The sequence below is a fragment of the Lithobates pipiens genome, unplaced genomic scaffold, assembly GCF_037356315.1.
Source record: "Lithobates pipiens isolate NorthernLeopardFrog02 unplaced genomic scaffold, aLitPip1_a1.2 Scaffold_10, whole genome shotgun sequence".
Classification (NCBI taxonomy): domain Eukaryota; kingdom Metazoa; phylum Chordata; class Amphibia; order Anura; family Ranidae; genus Lithobates; species Lithobates pipiens.
The window spans coordinates 137518734-137539283 of record NW_027507686.1 but is presented as its reverse complement, the minus strand read 5'-3'; the positions used below and the strand labels follow the sequence as shown (position 1 = coordinate 137539283).

At 44.0% G+C, this 20550-nt stretch overlaps 1 protein-coding gene across 1 annotated transcript; it reads right to left on the bottom strand.

Moving 5' to 3' along the window:
* Positions 1 to 362: 362 nt before the first annotated feature.
* On the bottom strand, positions 363 to 4730 carry LOC143934524 (uncharacterized). Its single transcript, XM_077458216.1, has 2 exons — positions 3526 to 4730; positions 363 to 2888 (listed from the first exon to the last, which is right to left on the bottom strand). Exons 1-2 carry the CDS (start codon positions 4489 to 4491, stop codon positions 2829 to 2831), a joined length of 1026 nt encoding a protein of 341 aa, XP_077314342.1. The 5' UTR covers positions 4492 to 4730; the 3' UTR covers positions 363 to 2828.
* Between the last annotated feature and the right edge of the window lie 15820 nt (positions 4731 to 20550).

Here is a 20550-nt window from a genome sequence, read left to right as displayed (position 1 = left end):
GGATAGGAAGGGACCTAAATAAATAGAGCAGTTGTGGTAATATTATCATCTTTATTGCTGCTAACCTACCGGACCAGATGAGTTCCGTTTTATCAAGGGCTTGTAACTTAGACGGTAGGGATTTAAGAAAGGGAATGTAGTTGTTAGTGTATAGTTCGCCAGTGGTGGGGGTCAAGGTGATTCCTAAGTATCCTATACCTTTCTCACTCCATTTATAGGGAAACCGTGTACTGAGTCTCGACTGCATGTCCCCGTTGTTAGGTGCTCGTCTTCTCAGTAATATCAGTTACCCCTGGTTGCCTAGGCTAGGATGGAGGAGCGGAGGTCCCGATCACCGGTGGACAGACACCACACATACACGATTGTACGTGAATAATGACTGCGAAATTTATTAACTCACACATAGCCTTTTATGCAGTACAAGAAAAAGACCCTGCCCCGTAGAAGTCATTACACATAAACATACGTCAGCATTATACTTCCTCAAACAATAGTCCTTGTTAAGAAATATAGACCAAAAGTTAGTAAATTTGTCCTAGCTCGTTACGCTTGCACATCAGTGTCTGCTGACTGACCCCAAATATGTCAAGAGTTCAGCAAAACCATTCTCAACCAGCATTACCTCACCATGCGGTTGGTGTCACAAGTTGAAACAGACAATTGATGCTTGTATAGAAACTTGAGACAGACCTTCTGGTCAGACTTGAGTAATATCTTCTTTTTGTCACGCTACTAATTATCACGTTATCAGTAGTTTGTTACGTACACATAGCCCAGGCTTTGTTACTCATAAAATAAAGTAAAGCATAAATAAAAAGGTACCCCATACCTTATAATCCTCCCTTTGGCCATTCTGTACTATACAGAATGGTCAAAACCTAATCAAGGTTCATGTTCCTGATTCTCATACCAAATATTTGAACTATTGGGAATGGCGGTTAACTTTAGGGTCTCCTGATTTGATACAGTCCCCTTAGCAGAACAAAGACATCCTACAATTCTATAGCAAGCGTATAAAAATAAAATAAAAAACAATATGATCACAATAGTCATGGCTGTGTTTTTTAACCAAGAGGTTATATTTCCAAGACTAAAATTGGCTAGAGGGTCCCATGTTATTGCAATATTCCTAGCCTCGTCTTGGAGTTTATTTACTTCTTTTCTGTGTTGTGCAATTATATTATAGTAATCAGGTATTTCAATGCTAGTATTATGAATCCAGGTACAGCACTCATAGTCTTCCGTAATTTCACAAAGCCCTGTGAGTGCTGCACTCATACTTTCTATGGCCAGTTCATGTAGTTCTAGCTGTTTCCTTATTGCCCTAGTTTCTATGTTTAATTTAGTGATATCGTCGGAATTCTTTTCCAAGATCTCATCAATAATTCCAGTATAATTATTCAGTCTCTTCATTAAATCTATTCCCCATCCTGTCCAGGATGGGAACCAGGCCCATGCCATATCTTTTTCTAGGAATATCTTTCTCTTATTACGATGTTTAAGGGGATATCTGGGATGAACACTGGCTTCAAGAAGGTGACTCCCTTCTTTATCCCCCAACACACCCATAATGGGGGCTAGTGCTGCGAGATAACACCATCCCTGGGGTTTTGTGGGGATCCAAGGGTGACAAAGCTTCCCACAACAGATATAAGTATTATTCCCCAAGGCTATGGGGCGCTTGAGGAACACTTTATACAATTTGTCGGAATAGCCAGAAAATGTAAGAGTTGATAAGAGTTGAGCCATAGGGGAAGTGGTGCTGGTATTTAAGAATTGGTATAATGTGGTGTTTAAGGTGGTGTCTTGAGTTCTATAAAAGGTCTCGTTTAATGCTGTCATTGAAATATTAAGCTTTGATTGCTTACAAATTTCGGCTCCCTTGGTAGTATTTCCCAACCTAAAACACCAATCTGGATAATGGCTTCTACCTATGATCTGAAAAGTGAGGGTTTTGTTAGAAGCTTTTCTTGTAACATCGGTAAGAACTATTGGGGGTGTGCCTTTAAGGAGAAGGGTGAAATTTAAAGGTATGGCCATCAAAGGAATCCTAGCAGTACTAGGGTGAAGCTTACTACATATCCAGCATTTATCAAAACCTGATTTTTGGGCATAACTGTATTTAAATTTTAATAACAACATTTTATCAGTGAACTCTTGGGGAGGTTCACTTCTTTTGTGTCTAACAGCGGGTGTGTTATTTGTCTTGGGGGAGGGAGTCCCACAAATCCCTTTTAATGGTCCCAAATCTTCTGGGTGGTATATACAATTAGCTATCAACCAGGTTGGTAAAAACACTACTAGGGCAGTACAGCATAAGAGGCATAAGGCCTTTCCTGATATTAAAGGTAAAAACATTTCTACAAGTAGTTCTTATGCTTGTCCGTCTTCCTCGCTATTTTGTTGAGTTTCAAGGGTTAATTGTCCAATGCCTTCCTGAATCTCTTGGAGTTCCGGTGGCTGTTCGGGTGGGTCGGGTTCTTCTTCAACAAGCGGGGGGTCCGGAGTTGCGGGAAGAGGTGGGCACTTTTTCAGCCTGCTGGCGTGGATCCAGGTGTTTCCTTGGTCAGTCAGGACCGCAGTTCTGGACACCTTTTCAACCTTCCAAGGTCCAGAGTAGATTGGTCCGATCCTCTTCTTGTGTGCCAGTTGCTTGACTAGCACTTGATCTCCTGGGATGAAGGGGTGTGTTGGCTCTGTGGGGACAGGAGAGAAGGTGACAGAAACTTGTTCGTTCATTTCATGAAGCATACTTACCAGGTTTTTCACGTACATTTCCTGTTGGGAATAAATGTCAATATCAGTGTCTTGGTCTAATGGGGGTAATTCTATGTTTGCGGGGATTCCCATGAGGACCTCAAAGGGTGATAATTTTGTTCTTGCATGTGGTGTGGTCCTAATTTGGAACAATACCGCAGGCAGATGGTCAAGCCATCCTTTCAACGTGCCTCCTGTGGCCTTTTTTAGTTTATCTTTGATATTCCTATTCATTCTTTCCACTACTCCTGCACTTTGTGGGTGATAGGGGATGTGCAATTTCCATTGCAACCCCAAAAGTTTGGCTACAGTCTGGGTCACAGAGGAACTGAATGCGGGTCCTCTGTCTGACCAAATGGATGTAGGTATGCCGAACCTACAAATCCAGTGATTGAGCAAACACTTTGCTGCTATGTTGGCCGTCTCACCTGTACAGGGGATCGCCTCAACCCATCCTGACCATTTATCCACGATAACGCAGAGGCATTTCAGATTGCCTTTCTGCTTGGGCATGTGAGTGAAATCTATTTGCAAATCCGTCAGGGGGCCCAAGGGTGGGGGTAGGTGACCATGCAAACCATGTCTCTTCCCCTGGACATTGTTTTGGGCACAGGTTAGACAACTCCTAGTCAGGAGCTTGACCTGTTTGTTCAGATTATTTGTACAAAAGGATTTCATATATATATTGATCAAAGGGGCAGCCCCTATATGTCCTGGACCATGGAGATATGAGAGTATAAGTACACAGTTTGTTTCGGGTATGCCCAGGATCTTCCCCTCTTTTGACCAAAGACCTTCAGGGTCTTTGGTCAATCCTTCCTTTGTCCAAAAATGGACATCATCTTCTGTGGCCATTGATTGCATCTGTGCTATGACAGTTTTAAAGTTAGGTGCTGCGAAGTGTTCCTTGAAAAACATTGTTGTGGGGGCAGGTGGGTTAGGGGAAAAGGCAGCAGCTCTTTTAGCTTCTCTGTCAGCAAGAGCATTCCCTTTTGAAACACGACTGCTGTCAGAGGAGTGTGCCTTTACTTTAATTATGGCTACCTTTTTTGGAAGAAGAATGGCTTGGAGGAGAGCACTAATCTGTGTGGAGTTGGCAATTATTTTGTTGTCTGCTGTTTTAAAACCTCTATTGGCCCATATCACAGCAAAATCATGCACCACTCCAAAAGCATATCTACTGTCTGTGTAGACGTTCCCCTCTTTACCGGTGAATAGAATGCAGGCCCTAGTGAGGGCTTCTAACTCTTCTACCTGGGCTGAAGAAGGAGGTAATGATTTTGCCTCCAGTACGATGTCTGGTAGTTGAACAACTGCATAACCGGTTAAAAAGGTGGAGTCAGAGGGACGTGAGCAGCTACCGTCAACGAAAACATCCTCTGCACCTGAGATAGGGGTGTCAGTGAGATCCGGTCTGGGACTGGTAATAGCAGCAACCTTTTCCGAACAGTCATGTATAATGTCTGGGTCATGTGGTAAACGCAACATGGAATGCAAAAGGCGCACAGCGGGGTTGCTGGCAGGCACATATTTGAGTGTGAGGTTATCAGTGTTCATCAGTGTTATCTCATAACCACTAAGTCTTTGCGAGGTCATATGTTGGGTATTCATGTTCTGAATAAGATGCGTGACTGAATGAGTGGTATAGAGAGTCAATGGGTGACCTAGCACTAATTTGTTTGCATCTTGTACAGCCATTGCACAGGCAGCAAGATTTTGGAGACAGGATGGCATTCCCTGTACTTGGATGGGGAGTTTTTTTGATAGATATGAGACAGGGCGATACCCTGATCCATGTTGTTGTGTTAGCACGGCGGCAAAAGAGCTTCCTGAAACTACACAGTAAAGTTGAAAAGGTTTACCGTAGTTCACCAACCCTAGGGCGGGGGCACTTGACAGGCTGTATAGTAAAGCTTTAAAAGCTTTCAGTCTGTCTTCTGTCCAATCTATCAATTTGGGGGCGTTTGACCCAGTAGCCTCTCGTAGGATGCTATCTTAATGAGAACAGTCGGGGATCCACTGGCGACAATATACAATTGCGCCTAGGAAAGAAAGAAGTGCTGCTTTGTCTTTTGGAGGACTGAGAGCCTGCAGGGCTGCGGCGCGTTTGGGTGACACCAGCCTTGTTCCTTCTCTAAGGATACAACCTAAGTATTCAACCTGGGATTGGCACCATTGCACCTTCTTCCTGGAGGCGAGGTGTCCAGCTCGGGCTAGGTGTCCCAACAGTGATGTTGAATCGACCGCACAATCTTCAGCAGTTCGACTGCACAGGAGCAAGTCGTCCACATACTGTATCAGTACCGACCCTCGCTCAGATGTCCAAGACTTGACAGTCTCATTGAGCACCATTGAGAAGGCGGCTGGGCTGTCTACATACCCTTGCGGTAAACGCGTCCAGGTTAGTTGGCCCCCGGCCCAGGAGAAGGCGTAGATTGGTTGCGCCTCCTCAGCAATAGGAACGCTAAAGAAAGCATTCGCTAGATCAATTACCGTATAACAGAGGGAGCCTGCCGGTATGCGTGAGAAAATAAATGTGATATCTGACACTAAGGGCGGGAGTGGAACCACTTGTTTGTTTACTGCTCTGAGGTCTTGGACTAATCTCCACTCGCCACTGGCCTTCTTTACAGGGTAAATGGGTGTGTTCCAGGGGCTAATAATTGGTTTTAGGATACCTTTAGATATGTAATCATTGATCTGGGGGGAAATGCCTTGGGTTTTTTCGGGGGGCAAGGGGTATTGTTTGTGATATTGTGTCTCTGCATCAGGGCGCATCTGTGGGGAGTAAGGTGTACAGTTGATGAAACCCACGCTCCCCTTATTTTCTGCCCAGATGGCATGTGTTTCAAGGGGGGCGGGTAAGATCATGAAGAAGCCTCTGTGTGTATGTCGTTTCGGGGCATGCAAGTCACAAAGTGGGGAGCTGGCTGTGAGGGAACCTTTCTTGTCAAATTTTATCGTAATGTTAAGTTTGGACAGTAGATCCCTGCCCATGAGAGACACGGGACAGGAGGGCAAGATTGCAAAACTCTGGGTGCATAGTTCTCGTCCTTCTGGAGTGGCTACAGATAACGGTGGTGTGATGGGGTGGGTGACAGATGTCCCATTTATACCAATAGAGTTTCCCTCAGTACATTGTGGTGTGTCAAAAATAACATCATTCACTGAACTGAATGTGGCCCCGGAATCCAGTAGAAAACACACTAGGTGATTGTCTACTCGCAATACAACTTGAGGAAGGCTTTTCCATGAGGGGTTGTAACACACTAGGCTGAGGGAAGGGACATACTCTAGGCATCCCTATTGGGGTGATTGTTGTTGGCGAGATGGCCATTGCATGGGAATTCGAGGGGGAGGTCTGTTAGAGGTTGGGGTGTAGGGTGGCTGTGCAAGCGCATGGTTTTGAGATGGTGTTTGGGGAGGTGGCGGATATTGGGGGTACCTTGTAGTGTGAGGGGGGGGCGATTAGCAGCATTGTACCCCCTTCCCCTGCCCCTTGGATAGCTCGCCCTCTGTCTATATGGGCACTGTGATTTCCAATGTCCCTGTTCCCCACAATTAAAACATCCTTGGTCAGGTGGGTAGGGCTGCATGGTCATGAGGTGCGGTGGTGAGGATGAGGTTTCAGGTGTGGTTAGGGTTTGTGTTTGTGTCAAGGAGGGGAAAATTCCCCCTTTTTGTTCAAAGACTCCTGAAGTCTCTCTGGACCTAGCGTCCTTCATGAATTCATCTGGTGCTTGCTCTGCCCATTTGGGGTTTGTGAATTTGAGCAAGTGCGTCACTTTGGGATCGCCTCCCGACATGATGGTAGTAGTAAATAATTGTGGTGTGGCCCCATCTACAGCTTTCCATAGGGAGTATACTCTGGTACAGTAATCATAGAATTTCTCTTTAGGTCCCTGCTTGGCTAGGATCAGTTCTTGGAGTGCAGATGATCCTTTGTATAATTTGGACCAATGACCTCCCATGCCTTTCCAAAAGGATATCCAATCCTTATCGGTCTGGATATGGGTTGTCCATAGGTTGTCTACAGGGGCTACTTCTGGGCTGTCTGGGTCTACAATGCTAAGAATACTTTTTATGTCATCTTTGTCAAGCCCTGTGCCTGCACTATATTTTGCCAGAAAGGTACCTGCATCTCGTGGATACTTCTTGGGATTGGGACATAGTTCTTTTATTTTGGAGAGTGTACCCAAAGGTAATGGTATATGCACCTCGGTGTTCCCCATGGTCATCAAAGGTGCTTTGAGTGAAGCCCCTACTGCTTCTCTCTCAGTTTCCTCTTCTATGGATAATGTCCCTGTTTTACTAATTGGACCTGACTCCTCAGTTTTGGGAATAGGTGTCTCTTTTGTATGGCTTCTTGTAGTGGTGGGGGGCAGCGCTATAATCCTATCCTGCGCTTCTTTCAACATTTCCTCCTTCTTCCCTAATTGCTTTCTTAACTTTTCTAGTTCCTTTTGTAAGTCCTCCATCCTATGTTCCTCTCTCTCTCTTCCCTCCTGGAATTCCTTCTCCCTTTCTTCCAAGTCTTTCTGATACCTTTCTAACTCTATTTTCCTATCCACTTGTACTTTTTCTGCCTCATTGAGGACTATTTCTTTTTGTTTTAGGTCTTCCATAAGTGTTTCTAACTCAGTTCTCCTTTTCCCTATTCTCTCTTCTTCCTCCGTTTTCCTCTCTTCAAACTTTTTTATTTTTGCCTCTAATTCCTGCATTTCGGGACTACCCACTTCTTCTTGTCCTGTAACTTCTTCCTGTCTCCCCTCTTCCTCTCTGCCCCTACTTATTTGTTCCCATTGGGCCACTTGTTGTGGTGTTGCTGTGGTGTGTGCTATGGCGGCTAGGACTACAGGATCCAGTGAAGGATATAATTGAAGGTATGGACCTGGCGTCCCATCCTCGTTTTTTACCATAACATAAGGTGGGGGTGGACATTGAGGCGGGGGAGGGGGAGGTGAAGGGGGTGCAGGGGCTTCAGCCATAGCACTGGGTCCTATATTTGGAGTAAGCTTTGTAGTTTTATTAATATGCTTCTTTTTATATTTGTGTAGACATTTATCCCATGCATGGTAACAATCTTTTATATATTGAATATTTTCCCACTTCCCTGGAGGGTACGAATTTTTGTGGATTTGGCATATTTTACTTACTTCCTGCCAGTCTTCCTCAGTACAAGGACCATATGGCCCTGGGTCATGTATCCCCAATTGCTGACACCTTTCTCGGACTTGTGTCCAAAATGGTTCTACTTGTGGATCTGGTAAATGGTTTTTAATAAAATCATAAGGGGATGGGATTGCTATGTCCTGGTTCTGGACTCCTACAGAATTCCCCATCTGATAGTTTTTTTTTTACAGTATAAAATAAAAGCAATTTCTGCGACAAATATTTTCCTTATACTCTATAATAATTCTTATACTCTATATACTTACACGTGTACCTAGAGAAAAACAGGCATATTCTTTATTATACTTTAAGGCATAAAACAACCATATTGCAATACATTTATCAGTTTATAGTGCACTTTTTCAAAATTTTCTAGATGGGCGTCCACTCCACCAATCCCTTTGTCACGGGCGTAATCTGCTACCTCCCGTGTCTAAAATACTACCACCAATAGTTTTAAGTCAGACCAACCTAGTCGGACTCCCCTAAACCTATAAATTCCTTGCGAGCCCTTTTAACCTCCCGAGGGACCAACCTAGTCCGTCGCGAAGGCACAGTTATTTCTTTTAAATTAAACTAAGTTCATGGCGACCATCTGGACAGAGTAAGTATTCACACCATTCACCTTTTAGGCAAAAAGGAGTAAAGTGACTTACCTGCCGCAAGATGACACCCCACTTCTGGTACCAAAACTGTTAGGTGCTTGTATTCTCAGTAATATCAGTTACCCCTGGTTGCCTAGGCTAGGATGGAGGAGCGGAGGTCCCGATCACCGGTGGACAGACACCACACATACACGATTGTACGTGAATAATGACTGCTAAATTTATTAACTCACACATAGCCTTTTATGCAGTACAAGAAAAAGACCCTGCCCCGTAGAAGTCATTACACATAAACATACGTCAGCATTATACTTCCTCAAACAATAGTCCTTGTTAAGAAATATAGACCAAAAGTTAGTAAATTTGTCCTAGCTCGTTACGCTTGCACATCAGTGTCTGCTGACTGACCCCAAATATGTCAAGAGTTCAGCAAAACCATTCTCAACCAGCATTACCTCACCATGCGGTTGGTGTCACAAGTTGAAACAGACAATTGATGCTTGTATAGAAACTTGAGACAGACCTTCTGGTCAGACTTGAGTAATATCTTCTTTTTGTCACGCTACTAATTATCACGTTATCAGTAGTTTGTTACGTACACATAGCCCAGGCTTTGTTACTCATAAAATAAAGTAAAGCATAAATAAAAAGGTACCCCATACCTTATACCCGTCCACACCCAGCCCCAAAATATAAGATTTACTCTCATTAACTTTATAATAAGACAACGTATTAAATATTCTCAGAGTGTCATGAACCGAAGCCAAGGAATTTTCGGGGTCTGTGAGCATCAGTATAATGTCATCTGCAAACAGGCTAATCGTATGTTCAGATTTCTGGGCCTTAAACCCAGTGATATTGGGGTGGGACCTTATACAGGCTGCTAGGGGTTCTAAGATTAGATTAAAAATTAGTGGGGAGAGTGGACACCCCTGACATGTCCCATTAGTTATTAGGAAGGGATTAGATAGTACACCCGAAGTGTATACCTTGGCTGAAGGGTTCGAGTATAAAGCCATTATAGCCGATAGGATCATGCCGGAGAATCCAAATTTGTTTAGGACTGCACTCATATACCCCCAGTGAACCCTATCGAAGGCCTTCTCTGCATCCAACGCGAGGAGCAGAGAAGGCCCCTGTCCAGCACCAGCCAGATGAATGATGTTCGTCAATCTCCTCGTAGCATCCGAGGTCTGACGACCCTTTGTAAACCCAGCTTGATCAGGGTGTATCAAGCAGGGTAAGATATCTATTAACCGGTTTGCTATTAATTTAGCATAAATTTTCACGTCCGTGTTTAATAAAGATATGGGACGGAAATTAGCTGGTGTGTCAGGCGTTTTCCCTGGCTTCGGCAAAGTCACTATAACAGCACTCAACATTTCATGTGGGAAGGAGGAGGAGGCAGCAGCACCATTAAACACTTCAGTCAGATGAGGTAGTAAATGTAGTTTAAACGTCTTGTAGTAGTCCCCAGAGAATCCGTCGGGACCGGGGGATTTTGATCCTGGGAGTGAGTCTATTGTTTTGAGAGTTTCTTCTAGTGTAACGGGTGTATTGAGTCGTTCTAAATGATGCGGAGAAAGGGTGGGCAAAGATAACTGTTGTAGGAAATCTTTGATCAGAGTGGGTCGGGGCTGGATAGTGTCAATATCGTCTTTTAAGTTGTAAAGGGAACTATAGTAGTTGCTAAATGCATTGGCAATGTCCTGAGGATGATGCATTTTTCGTTTGCTTTCGGAATGAATAATGTAGGGGATTTTTGATTTTAATCTATGTCCTTTGAGTTGGTGTGCAAGTAGTTTCCCTGCCCTGTTACCCTGTGTATAGTATGTCATTTTTAGTCTTTTTGCCTGTTTTTCAAAAGATTCCAGTAGAAGGAGTCTCAGATCATGTCTCAGTCTATTGAGCTGTTCAGTCAGTGCTTGGGATGTGTTCTGTTTATTTTTAGATTCTAGGTCACGGATCTTATCTGTAACTTCACGTATCCTCTGCTGCCGCTGCCTCCTCGCCCCAGCCCCAAGTTTTATAAAAATTCCCCGGTATATGCCTTATGGGCATTCCAAAGTACAAATTTGTTAGGCATCGAGGGCCCATTGAGGGAGAAAAATTCTTTCAAGTGGTCCTCGATTTGTGTCTTGTATTCTGGTAATTGCATAAGGTAAGAGTTCGCCCACCTTAGAGGGATATATTCAAAAGTAGAAGAGTCCTTTAACGATAGCGTAATTGACGCGTGGTCTGACCACGTAATAGTGTTGATAGATGCAGACACTGCTTTAGATAGGGTGTGTTGATCGACCAAGAATAAGTCTATCCTCGAATATGTATGGTGAGGGGCAGAAAAAAAAGTAAAGTCCCTTTCAGTGACATGTAAGTATCTCCAAACATCATATATATCTTCTCTGTGCAATGTATTGCCCAGAGGAGTGGTCAGGCGTTTAGGGTTGGACGTTGTGTCGATGGACGGATCGGGTACGACATTGAAGTCACCACACAGTACTAGAGAGCCTCTTCTGTACTTTCGGGCCTTTTTCAAAATTTTGTGGAAGAAGCGAATTTGCCGGGAATTAGGGGCGTAGACGTTCACAATGGTATAAGACGCTTGATTAATATCGCATATCAAAATCAAATAGCGACCTTGAGTGTCTGCAATTTCCTTATGTAGAGTGAAAGTAACAGAATCCTTGACCGCTATCATAACGCCTTTCGTTTTAGAAGTGGCATTCGCAAAAAAGGTGTGTGGGAAGTTCTTATGTTTGCAGACTGGTGCCGCATGTTGACAAAAGTGGGTTTCCTGGGCACAAAGGACGTCTGACCCGTTTGATAAAGCTTCTTTCCACATAGATTTCCTCTTCATGGGGTGGTTAAGCCCCTTGGTGTTGATAGACAGGAAATTAATGGCCATGGAGAGGGATGGTGGTGGAGATCATTTTAGGTGCTGTATACATGGAGTGAATGCTGAAACCCCCCTTTGAAAATTTCAGTGGAGGTGAGATGGCTAATCCGCAATATGGGTACTCACAGTTGAGCTGGGGTTGGATCCGTTGTATGGGCTGGTTCTTAAGCTGCTCGTGGTAGCTGCTATCCGTGCGCTAAACAGACGCTCTTGAAGTGAACTGCCGATCAAGAGAATACTGGCAAGACTCCGAAAGAAAAAATAAAGGTTGAATAAGGAAAAGAAAAAAAACAAAGAAAGTCCAATTCTTACGAACACTACTGAGAAACAGAAAACAAGTAAGCATAGTGAATCCCAGCATAGGTCTAAGACACCCCTCAGAAGGATAGGGGTGAATCGTATGCAACCAAGTGCTGCTCAGGTGATTCGGGGTAAAAGTTCAGGCCTAGCGGTTGTCCCGCTTCCCCGTTAGGGAAAAATGATGACCCCGTCAGCGTGTTAGTCAAGTATGTGAACTGGCATTTTGTGGTGTCACTGTCTTCCAGTCCGGGCTGGGCAGCCGGCGATTGGAGGCATCCGCATTATTATCTCTGGCATCAGGAAGGATCTTCCATTCCTTTAGCAAGACGATACCTTTATCCAAGGAGTCTACGTTCCTGGTAAGTGATCGTGATTTTGGTGGGATAACCCCAGCGATAGGGTATTTGGTGGTTTCTTAAAACTTTTGTAATCGTATTCAGATTTCTCCGCTTTTGCAATGTATGCTGTGACAGATCAGCATAGAACTGCAGATGTTGGTATTGGGGTGGAAGTTGCTCCTGTTTGCGAACGCATTGCATCAGTTGCTCTTTTGTATGGTAGAAGTGCATACGGAGGATCACATCTCTAGGAATTTTTTCTGGGAGGTAGGTCGGTTTTGGCAACCGGTGTATCCTATCAATAGTCAGTTCAATGGCGGGGAGATTAGGCAGAAGGGAGGCAAATAGGTCGGTGGCATAGGAGCGTAGGTCTGAGGGTTGGATGGACTCGGGGATACCTCTAATCTTGAGGTTGTTCCTCCTAGACCTGTCTTCGATGTCTGCCAACTTGTTCCTCATCCATGTCGATTCCCCCTCCTGCGTCTCGTGTGCGTCCACCAAGTCATTTATGGTGGAGGCAAATTCCCCCATCTTGCCTTCTAGGTGATCCACTCTGTCTTCCACTATTTTTACTGCTCCACTGAGTCTGTTCATACAGCCCATCATGTCTGCCTGAAGTGTGCTCCTCAGTGAGACTAACATGTCCTTCAGTACTGTATCCAGCACTGGCTGATTTGTAGTAGGATAGTTTGTAATAGAGTCATGGAGTTTCCTGGTGTCATCCTCAGAGTCTGCCACCGGGCTCAGCGTTAGGGCTGTATCCAGTGCCATCCAGCTTTAGTTTTGCTTTAGCTGGGCTCCCTGAGGGAGAGGATGCTGATGGGGAAGCCTGGTCACCATAAGAATCCAGTATTTTAGGGGATGAAGTGCTGGTGAGCTGTTTCAGCCTGTGTTTGGTGATCAGTGAGGGTGGAGGGTCAGCGCCATTTTACCTACCGTCATGTCGCGGCTGGAGAAAGAAGTCCGTTAGCCGTTGTGGCTTTGACGAGCCTTTTCGTTTGCCCATCATGCTCTACGGGTGTGCCCCTCATGAAACGCCAGGTGTATGAGGGAAAAACGGGTTCCTGATAGCCGCTTGTCGCCATTGTATCCACGGGGAAGCAGGAGCTCTGGAATCAGACATCCATTCGGTTCCGCTGCAGGCCACGCCCCGTAATTCCAATTTTTGATGCAATACTTTGCAGCAGGGCTCATTCCTGCACTCAAATTAAGTATCGGTGAGGGGTTGCAGTGTCGTGGCACCAGTACCACTGCCTAAGGCCCAATGTTTTAGGCCCTGTTTAATTCTTGATATAATGTTTCACAGCAGGGCCCGTTCCAACGCCCACCTAGAGTAACTGTGAGGACTTACAGTGTTGTGGCACCAGCACCACCACCACCACTAAAGGCCCAATTTTTCTACCACTGTTCAAAAATGGCATGTAATTACAATTCTTGATATAATAGTTCACAGCAGGGCGTTCTAGCGCCCACCAAGAGTCACTTTGAGGGCTTATAGTGTTTTGGCAACATCAACACCTTAGGCCCAAATTTCTGCAGAGGATATAGGGCAGGCCCCTACTTTCAAAAATCCAACTTACAAACGTCTCCTACTTGCAGAAAGGAGACAACAGGAAGTGAGATTAAAAAAGACGGACGGCAAAAAAATTATACAGGGGTGATAACCCTTCCCTATGTTTTCCAAAAAGCTTAAAAATAGATTTTTTGACTGGAGCTACACTTTAAAAATGTACCAGTTCAAAATTACAAACAGATTCTACTTAACACAACAAACATACACAGTCCCTGTCTTGTTTGCGCCGCCTGTATACTTTTACTATTCTGGGTATATGGGGCCTGGGGGTCCCACTCCTTTCCTTTTTTTAATTTGGATACAGGGTTGCCCTTAATATCCGTACAAGACCCAAAGGGGCTGGTAATGGGCAGGGGGGGGGCTACCCATGCCCTTTTTCTCAATGATTTTCATCCATATTGCCGGTACCAGACATTACATTACATTAAAACCGCAAGCAGTTTTAAATGACCTTTTTTCCGTTAGAAATGTAATTTTGTGCAGGGACTGTTCTAAACACGGGAAACACATGCCACTTCACAGGCATACTATAGACACCCCCCAGGCACGATATTTAAAGGAATATTTCACTTTTTCTTTTCACTTTAAGGGTCATTAAAATCAGTGCTCCCGAAAAACGTCCATTTAAAAAAACCATTTTGCATTGATATATGTCACTTGGGGCAGGAGCCGGGTCCCCAAACCCTTTTTAGGACAATAACTTTCATATTAGCCTTAAAAAATTGCTCTTTTGATTTCCAGCGTTCGAGTCCCATAGACTTTAATGGGGGTCTAAAGTTTGCGCAAATTTTCGGTCCGTTCACAGGTTCTGGTGCGAATCGAACCAGGGGGGTGTTCGGCTCATCCCTATTAAAGAGGATTTGATCATTCCTCCTTGCTTTATTCAATATCTACTCTTTCAGATGGAAGCTGTGCAGGCAGCATATAATATCCCTGGGGGAGCCGTGTCTAAGGGGGGAAGATTTAGTGCCCTATGAGCCCTCACAAAGTCAATGTCTGTATGTTTTGGGAGTTCAAGCAGTTCATTAAATACCGCCTGAAGAGCCTGTTTGATTTGATTATCCCTCTCACCATAATATTCTGTCTCCTTCCCCTATTGTCCAGAGCTTCCAAGTGTCTGTTAGTAAGGATTAAGTGGGCATGTGAGGAGACTGCTGTCAGAGAAATTCTAAGCTGCTCCCTATAAGCATATAATTTATTTGCGATTAAAAGCACAAACAGCTCTCTTATATAATGCCAGGAAAGTGTACTCATTTATCTCTCCATATAACACAAACAGATGCTGGTATCACCTTGAGCTCAGTATAATCCTGAACAGAACAGCCAGGCTGCTTTTACTTATACTAAACACATGGATAACAAAAGAGGGTGGCGGCTTCAGAATCAGCCAATCAAACACTTGTATTCATTCAAAATAACCAATAAAACACACAAATATATTCAAATAGAAATGCAGTAGTGACATGTGCAAATGGTTGCATGCAAAACCATGCGGAAAGCACATGGTTCTGAACATGATCATGTGCATATTCCCAATGATGTGAGCCATAATCTATCATGGCTCAGTGGGCCATAATTTTGTATGGTTATGCTATGGTTCCAAGTACACAGATCTGCTTACTTAGGAGTTTAAATGCAATCTCTATGGAGTGGCCAGTCCCCTGGTGAGGCATAAACAAACATCCTTAAAAGAGCAAACAGATTTGCCGTGTCCACAAAGTTTCCACATCCAATGGTCTTCCACCAGTGTCTGTATGTGCGAATACTCTCGCATGAGCATATTACAGCAAAACAGACACTGGGGGGCATCTGACGACATACATTAATAAAAATTTCCACAACACTCTGCTTGTCAATCTTTCCACAGCCCTGTCATGTTTGGCTTCTGCCCTCTCTGTATGTGAGAGGTGATCAGATAGGGCTAAAAGATCTACCTTGAGATCTGTTATAGCTGAAGAAAAAGTGTTCTTAATGTCAGCTGCTATTTTATGCATCTCTGATAACTGCAGTGGATGATCTGTACACTCCAGGTCCATTACCGTCTCCTCAGAGGCTGAAAGGGAGTCCTTGCTCTGCTCTGCCTCATGTCCCTGCAGCCCCATCTTAGCTGTGTCCTATGCAATTGGAATTGGAACAATTCTGGTATACTGCGGGATCCAGGAGTGGAATGCGAGCATCTCCGTCGAGCTCCAAGCCACGCACCCGTAACGTTGCATTTGATGGGACACAGTGAGGCTGTATTTGATGGGATAGGGAGGCTGTGTTTGATGGGACACAGGCTGCATTTGATGGGTCAGTGAGGCTGCGTTTGATAGGACAGTGAGGCTGCATTTGATGGGACACAGGCTGCATTTGATGGGACAGTGAGGCTGCATTTGATGGGACAGTGAGGCTGCATTTGATGGGACAGTGAAGCTGTATTTGATGGGACACAGGCTGCAACTGATGGGACAGTGAGGCTGCATTTGATGGGACACAGCGAGGCTGTATTTGGAACACAGGCTGCATTTGATGGGACAGCGAGGCTGCATTTAATGGGACACAATGAGGCTGTATTTGATAGGACACAACGAGGTTGCATTTGATGGGACACATTGAGGCTGCATTTGATGGGACAGTGAGGCTGCATTTGATGAGACAGTAAGGATGCATTTGATGGGACAGTGAGGCTGCATTTGATGGGACATAGTAAAGCTGCATTTGATGGGGCACAGTGAGGCTACCTTTGATGGGACAGTAAGGCTGCATTTGATGGGACAGTGAGGCTGAATTTGATGGGACAGTGAGGCTGCATTTGATGGGACACAGTGAAGCTGCATTTGATGGGACACAGTGAGGCTGCATTTGATGGGACAATGAGGCTACATTCGATGGGACACAGGGAGGCTGCATTTGATGGGACAATGAGGCTACATTCGATGGAACACAGTGAGGCTGCATTTGATGGGACAGTGAGGATGCATTTGATGGGACAATAAGGCTGTATTTGATGGGACACAGTGAGGCTGAATTTGATGGGACACAGTGAGGCTGAATAAGATGGGCACAGTGGCTGCATAAGATGGGCACAGTAGCTGTATTTGATTGGGCACAGTGGCAGTATTTGATTGCACACTGGCTGCATTTGATGACACAATGACAGCAATTGATGGGCACTGTGGCTGTGTTTGATGGGCACAGTGGCTGCGTTTGATGGGCACACTGGCTGCATTTGATGGTCACACTGGCTGCATTTGATGGTCACACTGGCTGCGTTTGATGGCCAAAGTGGCTGCAATTGATGTTTTTTTTCAAAACTTTTCACTTTGTTTGCACCCCCCAAAAAAAAATTTGAGCACCAGCTATCACTGGTAGAATATCCATGGAGTTAGATGACTCCCTGTCTTCAGATGGTCTGGTAGAACAGTCACCACAAGGTCTCACACAAGGTCTCAAGCAAAACAACTCCCTGTCTTCTGATGGTCCTGTAGAACAATCGTCACAAGGTCTCGCACAAGGCCTCAGCAAGTTATGGTGGAGATGTCTCCTATTGGCATTAGGCCTTTCCAAGGGTTGAAGAGTATTCCGGTCAGAAACTTAATTATAAAGAGCTCTATAGTAGTCTTTAAAAGAATGCGCTATGTCTTTAGGGTAACACAACTTTGTGCCTGTTTTAGGGTTAATTAGATAGGCTATTTTTTTTGTATGCCTTCTTTGATTTGTTGGGCCAGTATTTTACCTGCCTTATTCCCAAAAGAATAATGGGAAGCTTTTAATCGTTTAAGGCATTTATCGTGGTCATATACTAGTTGTTATTTGAGTTCCATTCTACATTTCTGTAATTTCTCTATTAAGGACTGGGTTATGGATTGTTTGTTTTGTGTTTTCGGTTGGTTAATTATAGTTAGGATGGATTGAGGCACCTGCATCCTCTGTTTATTTTCCATTGACATGATTTGCAACAGTAGACCTCTAATATAGGCCTTGTGACTGCACCAAGTATTAGAGGCCGATGATTCATCTGTGACATTAACCACTTACCAACCAGCCCATAGCCGAATGACAGCTACAGGGCGGTTGGATAACTCTGGGTGGGAGCACAGTAAAGTCCTCCTAGAATCCCGCTCGCCCCCTGGGGCGTGCACCTGAGAACATCCATGACCATAATTCACGGTAAAATGACGGATTGATCACTTCTAAACAAACCGGCGCAATATCATGCCATGCCTCTCTCCCCTCTGTGTACTGATCTGTACAGTAAAGGGGAGAGATCGGATGGCAGCAGCGCTGTGGGCTGGATCTGTAGTTCCCACAGCACTGCTCTGTGACAATTGCAGTCACATCCATGGATCCATCTATCCATGCTCAGCAATCCCTCCATACCCTGCCAATACTCTGCAATACTCTGCCCTAACCTGCCAATACTCTGCAGTACTCTGCCTTACCCTGCCAATACTCTGCCATACCCTGCCAAAACTCGGCAATACCCAGCCATACTCTGCAATACCCTGTAATATCCAGCCATACTCTGCAATACTCTGCAATACCCAGCCGTACTCTGCAATACACTGCCATACCCTGCAAAATTCTGCCATACCCTGCAATACTCTGCCATACCCAGCCATACTCTGCAATACCCAGCTATACTCTGCAATACCTTGCAATACCCAGCCATACTCTGCAATACGCTGCAATACCCTGCCATATTCTGCAATACCCAGCCATACCATGCAATATCCAGTTATACCCTGCCATACCCAGCCATACCCTGCCATACCCAGCCATAAGCTGCCATACCCAGCCATACTCTGCCATACCCAGCCATACTCTGCAATACTCTGTGGTACCCAGCCATACTCTGAAATACTCGGTGATACCCAGCCATACTCTGCAATACCCAGCCATACTCTGCAATACTCAGTGATACCCAGGAATATTCTGCAATACTCTGTAATACCCAGCCATACTCGGCGATACCCAGCCATACCCAGCCATACCCAGCCTACATGCTCGGCCATGCTCGGCCATGCTCTGCTGTACTCAGCCTCTGTTTGTGGCCAGGCTGTGGAAGTCTCACACGTGGTATCGCCGTACCCAGGAGAAGTAGGATAATCTATTTTGGCATGTTATTTTTGTATGTACATACTATGTGTTGGAAATATTGTATAAATGAACAACTTTGTGTAAAAAAAATGCATTTTAACCACTTCCATATGATGTCCTTGGTTTTGTATGGGGATATCTGAATGATGTCTGCAGCTACAGGCATCATTCAGATATCAGCTTTTTCAGCCAGTGATCCCTACACCATAAGAATGATCATAGCAGCTGTTCCGCTGCTTGATCGTTCTTACGGGAGGTGAGGGGGCATGACCCCCCTCCTGCCGCCCTCCGGTGCTTCTACAGACTCACCAATACGATCTAATCCAGGATTGTTTTTTTTTATTTTTATTTCAGGCTTCCCAGTCTAGAGGTGAGAAGTGGGGTCTTATTGACCCAATATCTGACTGTAAAGAGGACCTGTCATGTCATATTCCTATTACAAGGAATGTTTACATTCCTTGTAATAGGAATAAAAGTGATAAAAAAAAATATTTTTTGGGGAAAAAGTGTCAAATTAAAATAAAGTAAAATTAACAATAAAAAAAAAATGAAATTGCCCGGGGTGTGCTCGGATGCAGAAGCAAACACATACATAAGTCCCGTCCACATATGAAAACGGTGTTCAAACCACACATGTGAGGTATTGCTGGCACATTAGATCGAGAGCAATAATTTTTGCCCTAGATCTGTAACTTAAAACATGTAACCAGTAAAACTTATGGGTATTTTTTAAGTAGCGAAGTTTGATGCCATTCCACAAGTGTGTGCAATTTTGAAGGGTGACATGTTAGGTATCTATTTACACGGCATAACTTCATCTTTCACATTACATTGGGCTTAAAAAAATATATAATGTTTTGGGGTTCTATGTAATTTTCTAGCAAATAAATCATAATTTTTACATGTAGGAGAGAAATGTCAGAATTGTCCTGGGAGCTCCAGAATGTCTGCAGGTGCTCCCTGCATGTTGGGCCTCTGTATGTGGATACGCTGTGTAAAAGTCTCACACATGCAGTATCCCCATACTCGGGAGTAATAGCAGAAAGTGTTTTGGGGTGTAATATGTGGTATGCATATGCTGTGTGAGAAATAACCTGCTAATATGACAATTTTGTGAAAAAAAAAAAAAGAAAAAGAAAATCTTGATTTTACAAAGAATTGTAGGGAAAAAAATGACAACTTCAAAAACCTCACCATGCATCTTTCTAAATACCTTGGAATATCTTCTTTTCAAAAAGGGTCATTTGTGGGGTATTTGTACTTTTCTGGCATGTTAGTGTCTCAAGAAATGAGATAGGCCATCGGTACTTCAGGTGTGATCAATTTTCAAATTTTGGCACCATAGCTTGTGGACTCTATAACTTTCACAAAGACCAAATAATATACATCAATTTGTACTTATTTTTACCAAAGATATGTAGCAGTATAAATTGTGGGCAAAATGTATGAAGAAAAATTACTAATTAGCTAAATTTTATAACAGAAACAAAGAAAAATTCATTTTTTTTACAGAATTTTCAGTCTTTTTTCTTTTATATCGCAAAAAATAAAAAACCCAGCGGTGATCAAATACCACAAAATGAAATCTCTATTTGTGTAGAAAAAAGAACAAAAATTTCATATAGGTACAGTGTTGCATGACTGAATAATTTTCATTCAAAATGTGAGAGCACCGAAAGCTGAAAATTGGTCTGGTTAGGAAAGGGGTTCAAGTGCCCAGTCGTCAAGTGGTTAAAGTGGAAAAATCCTCTAATTGTTTCTGGGCTTTCTCTCAGTGAGTAATATGATTAAAGATGTGTGTATTATTTCACCAAAGAATTGCTCCTC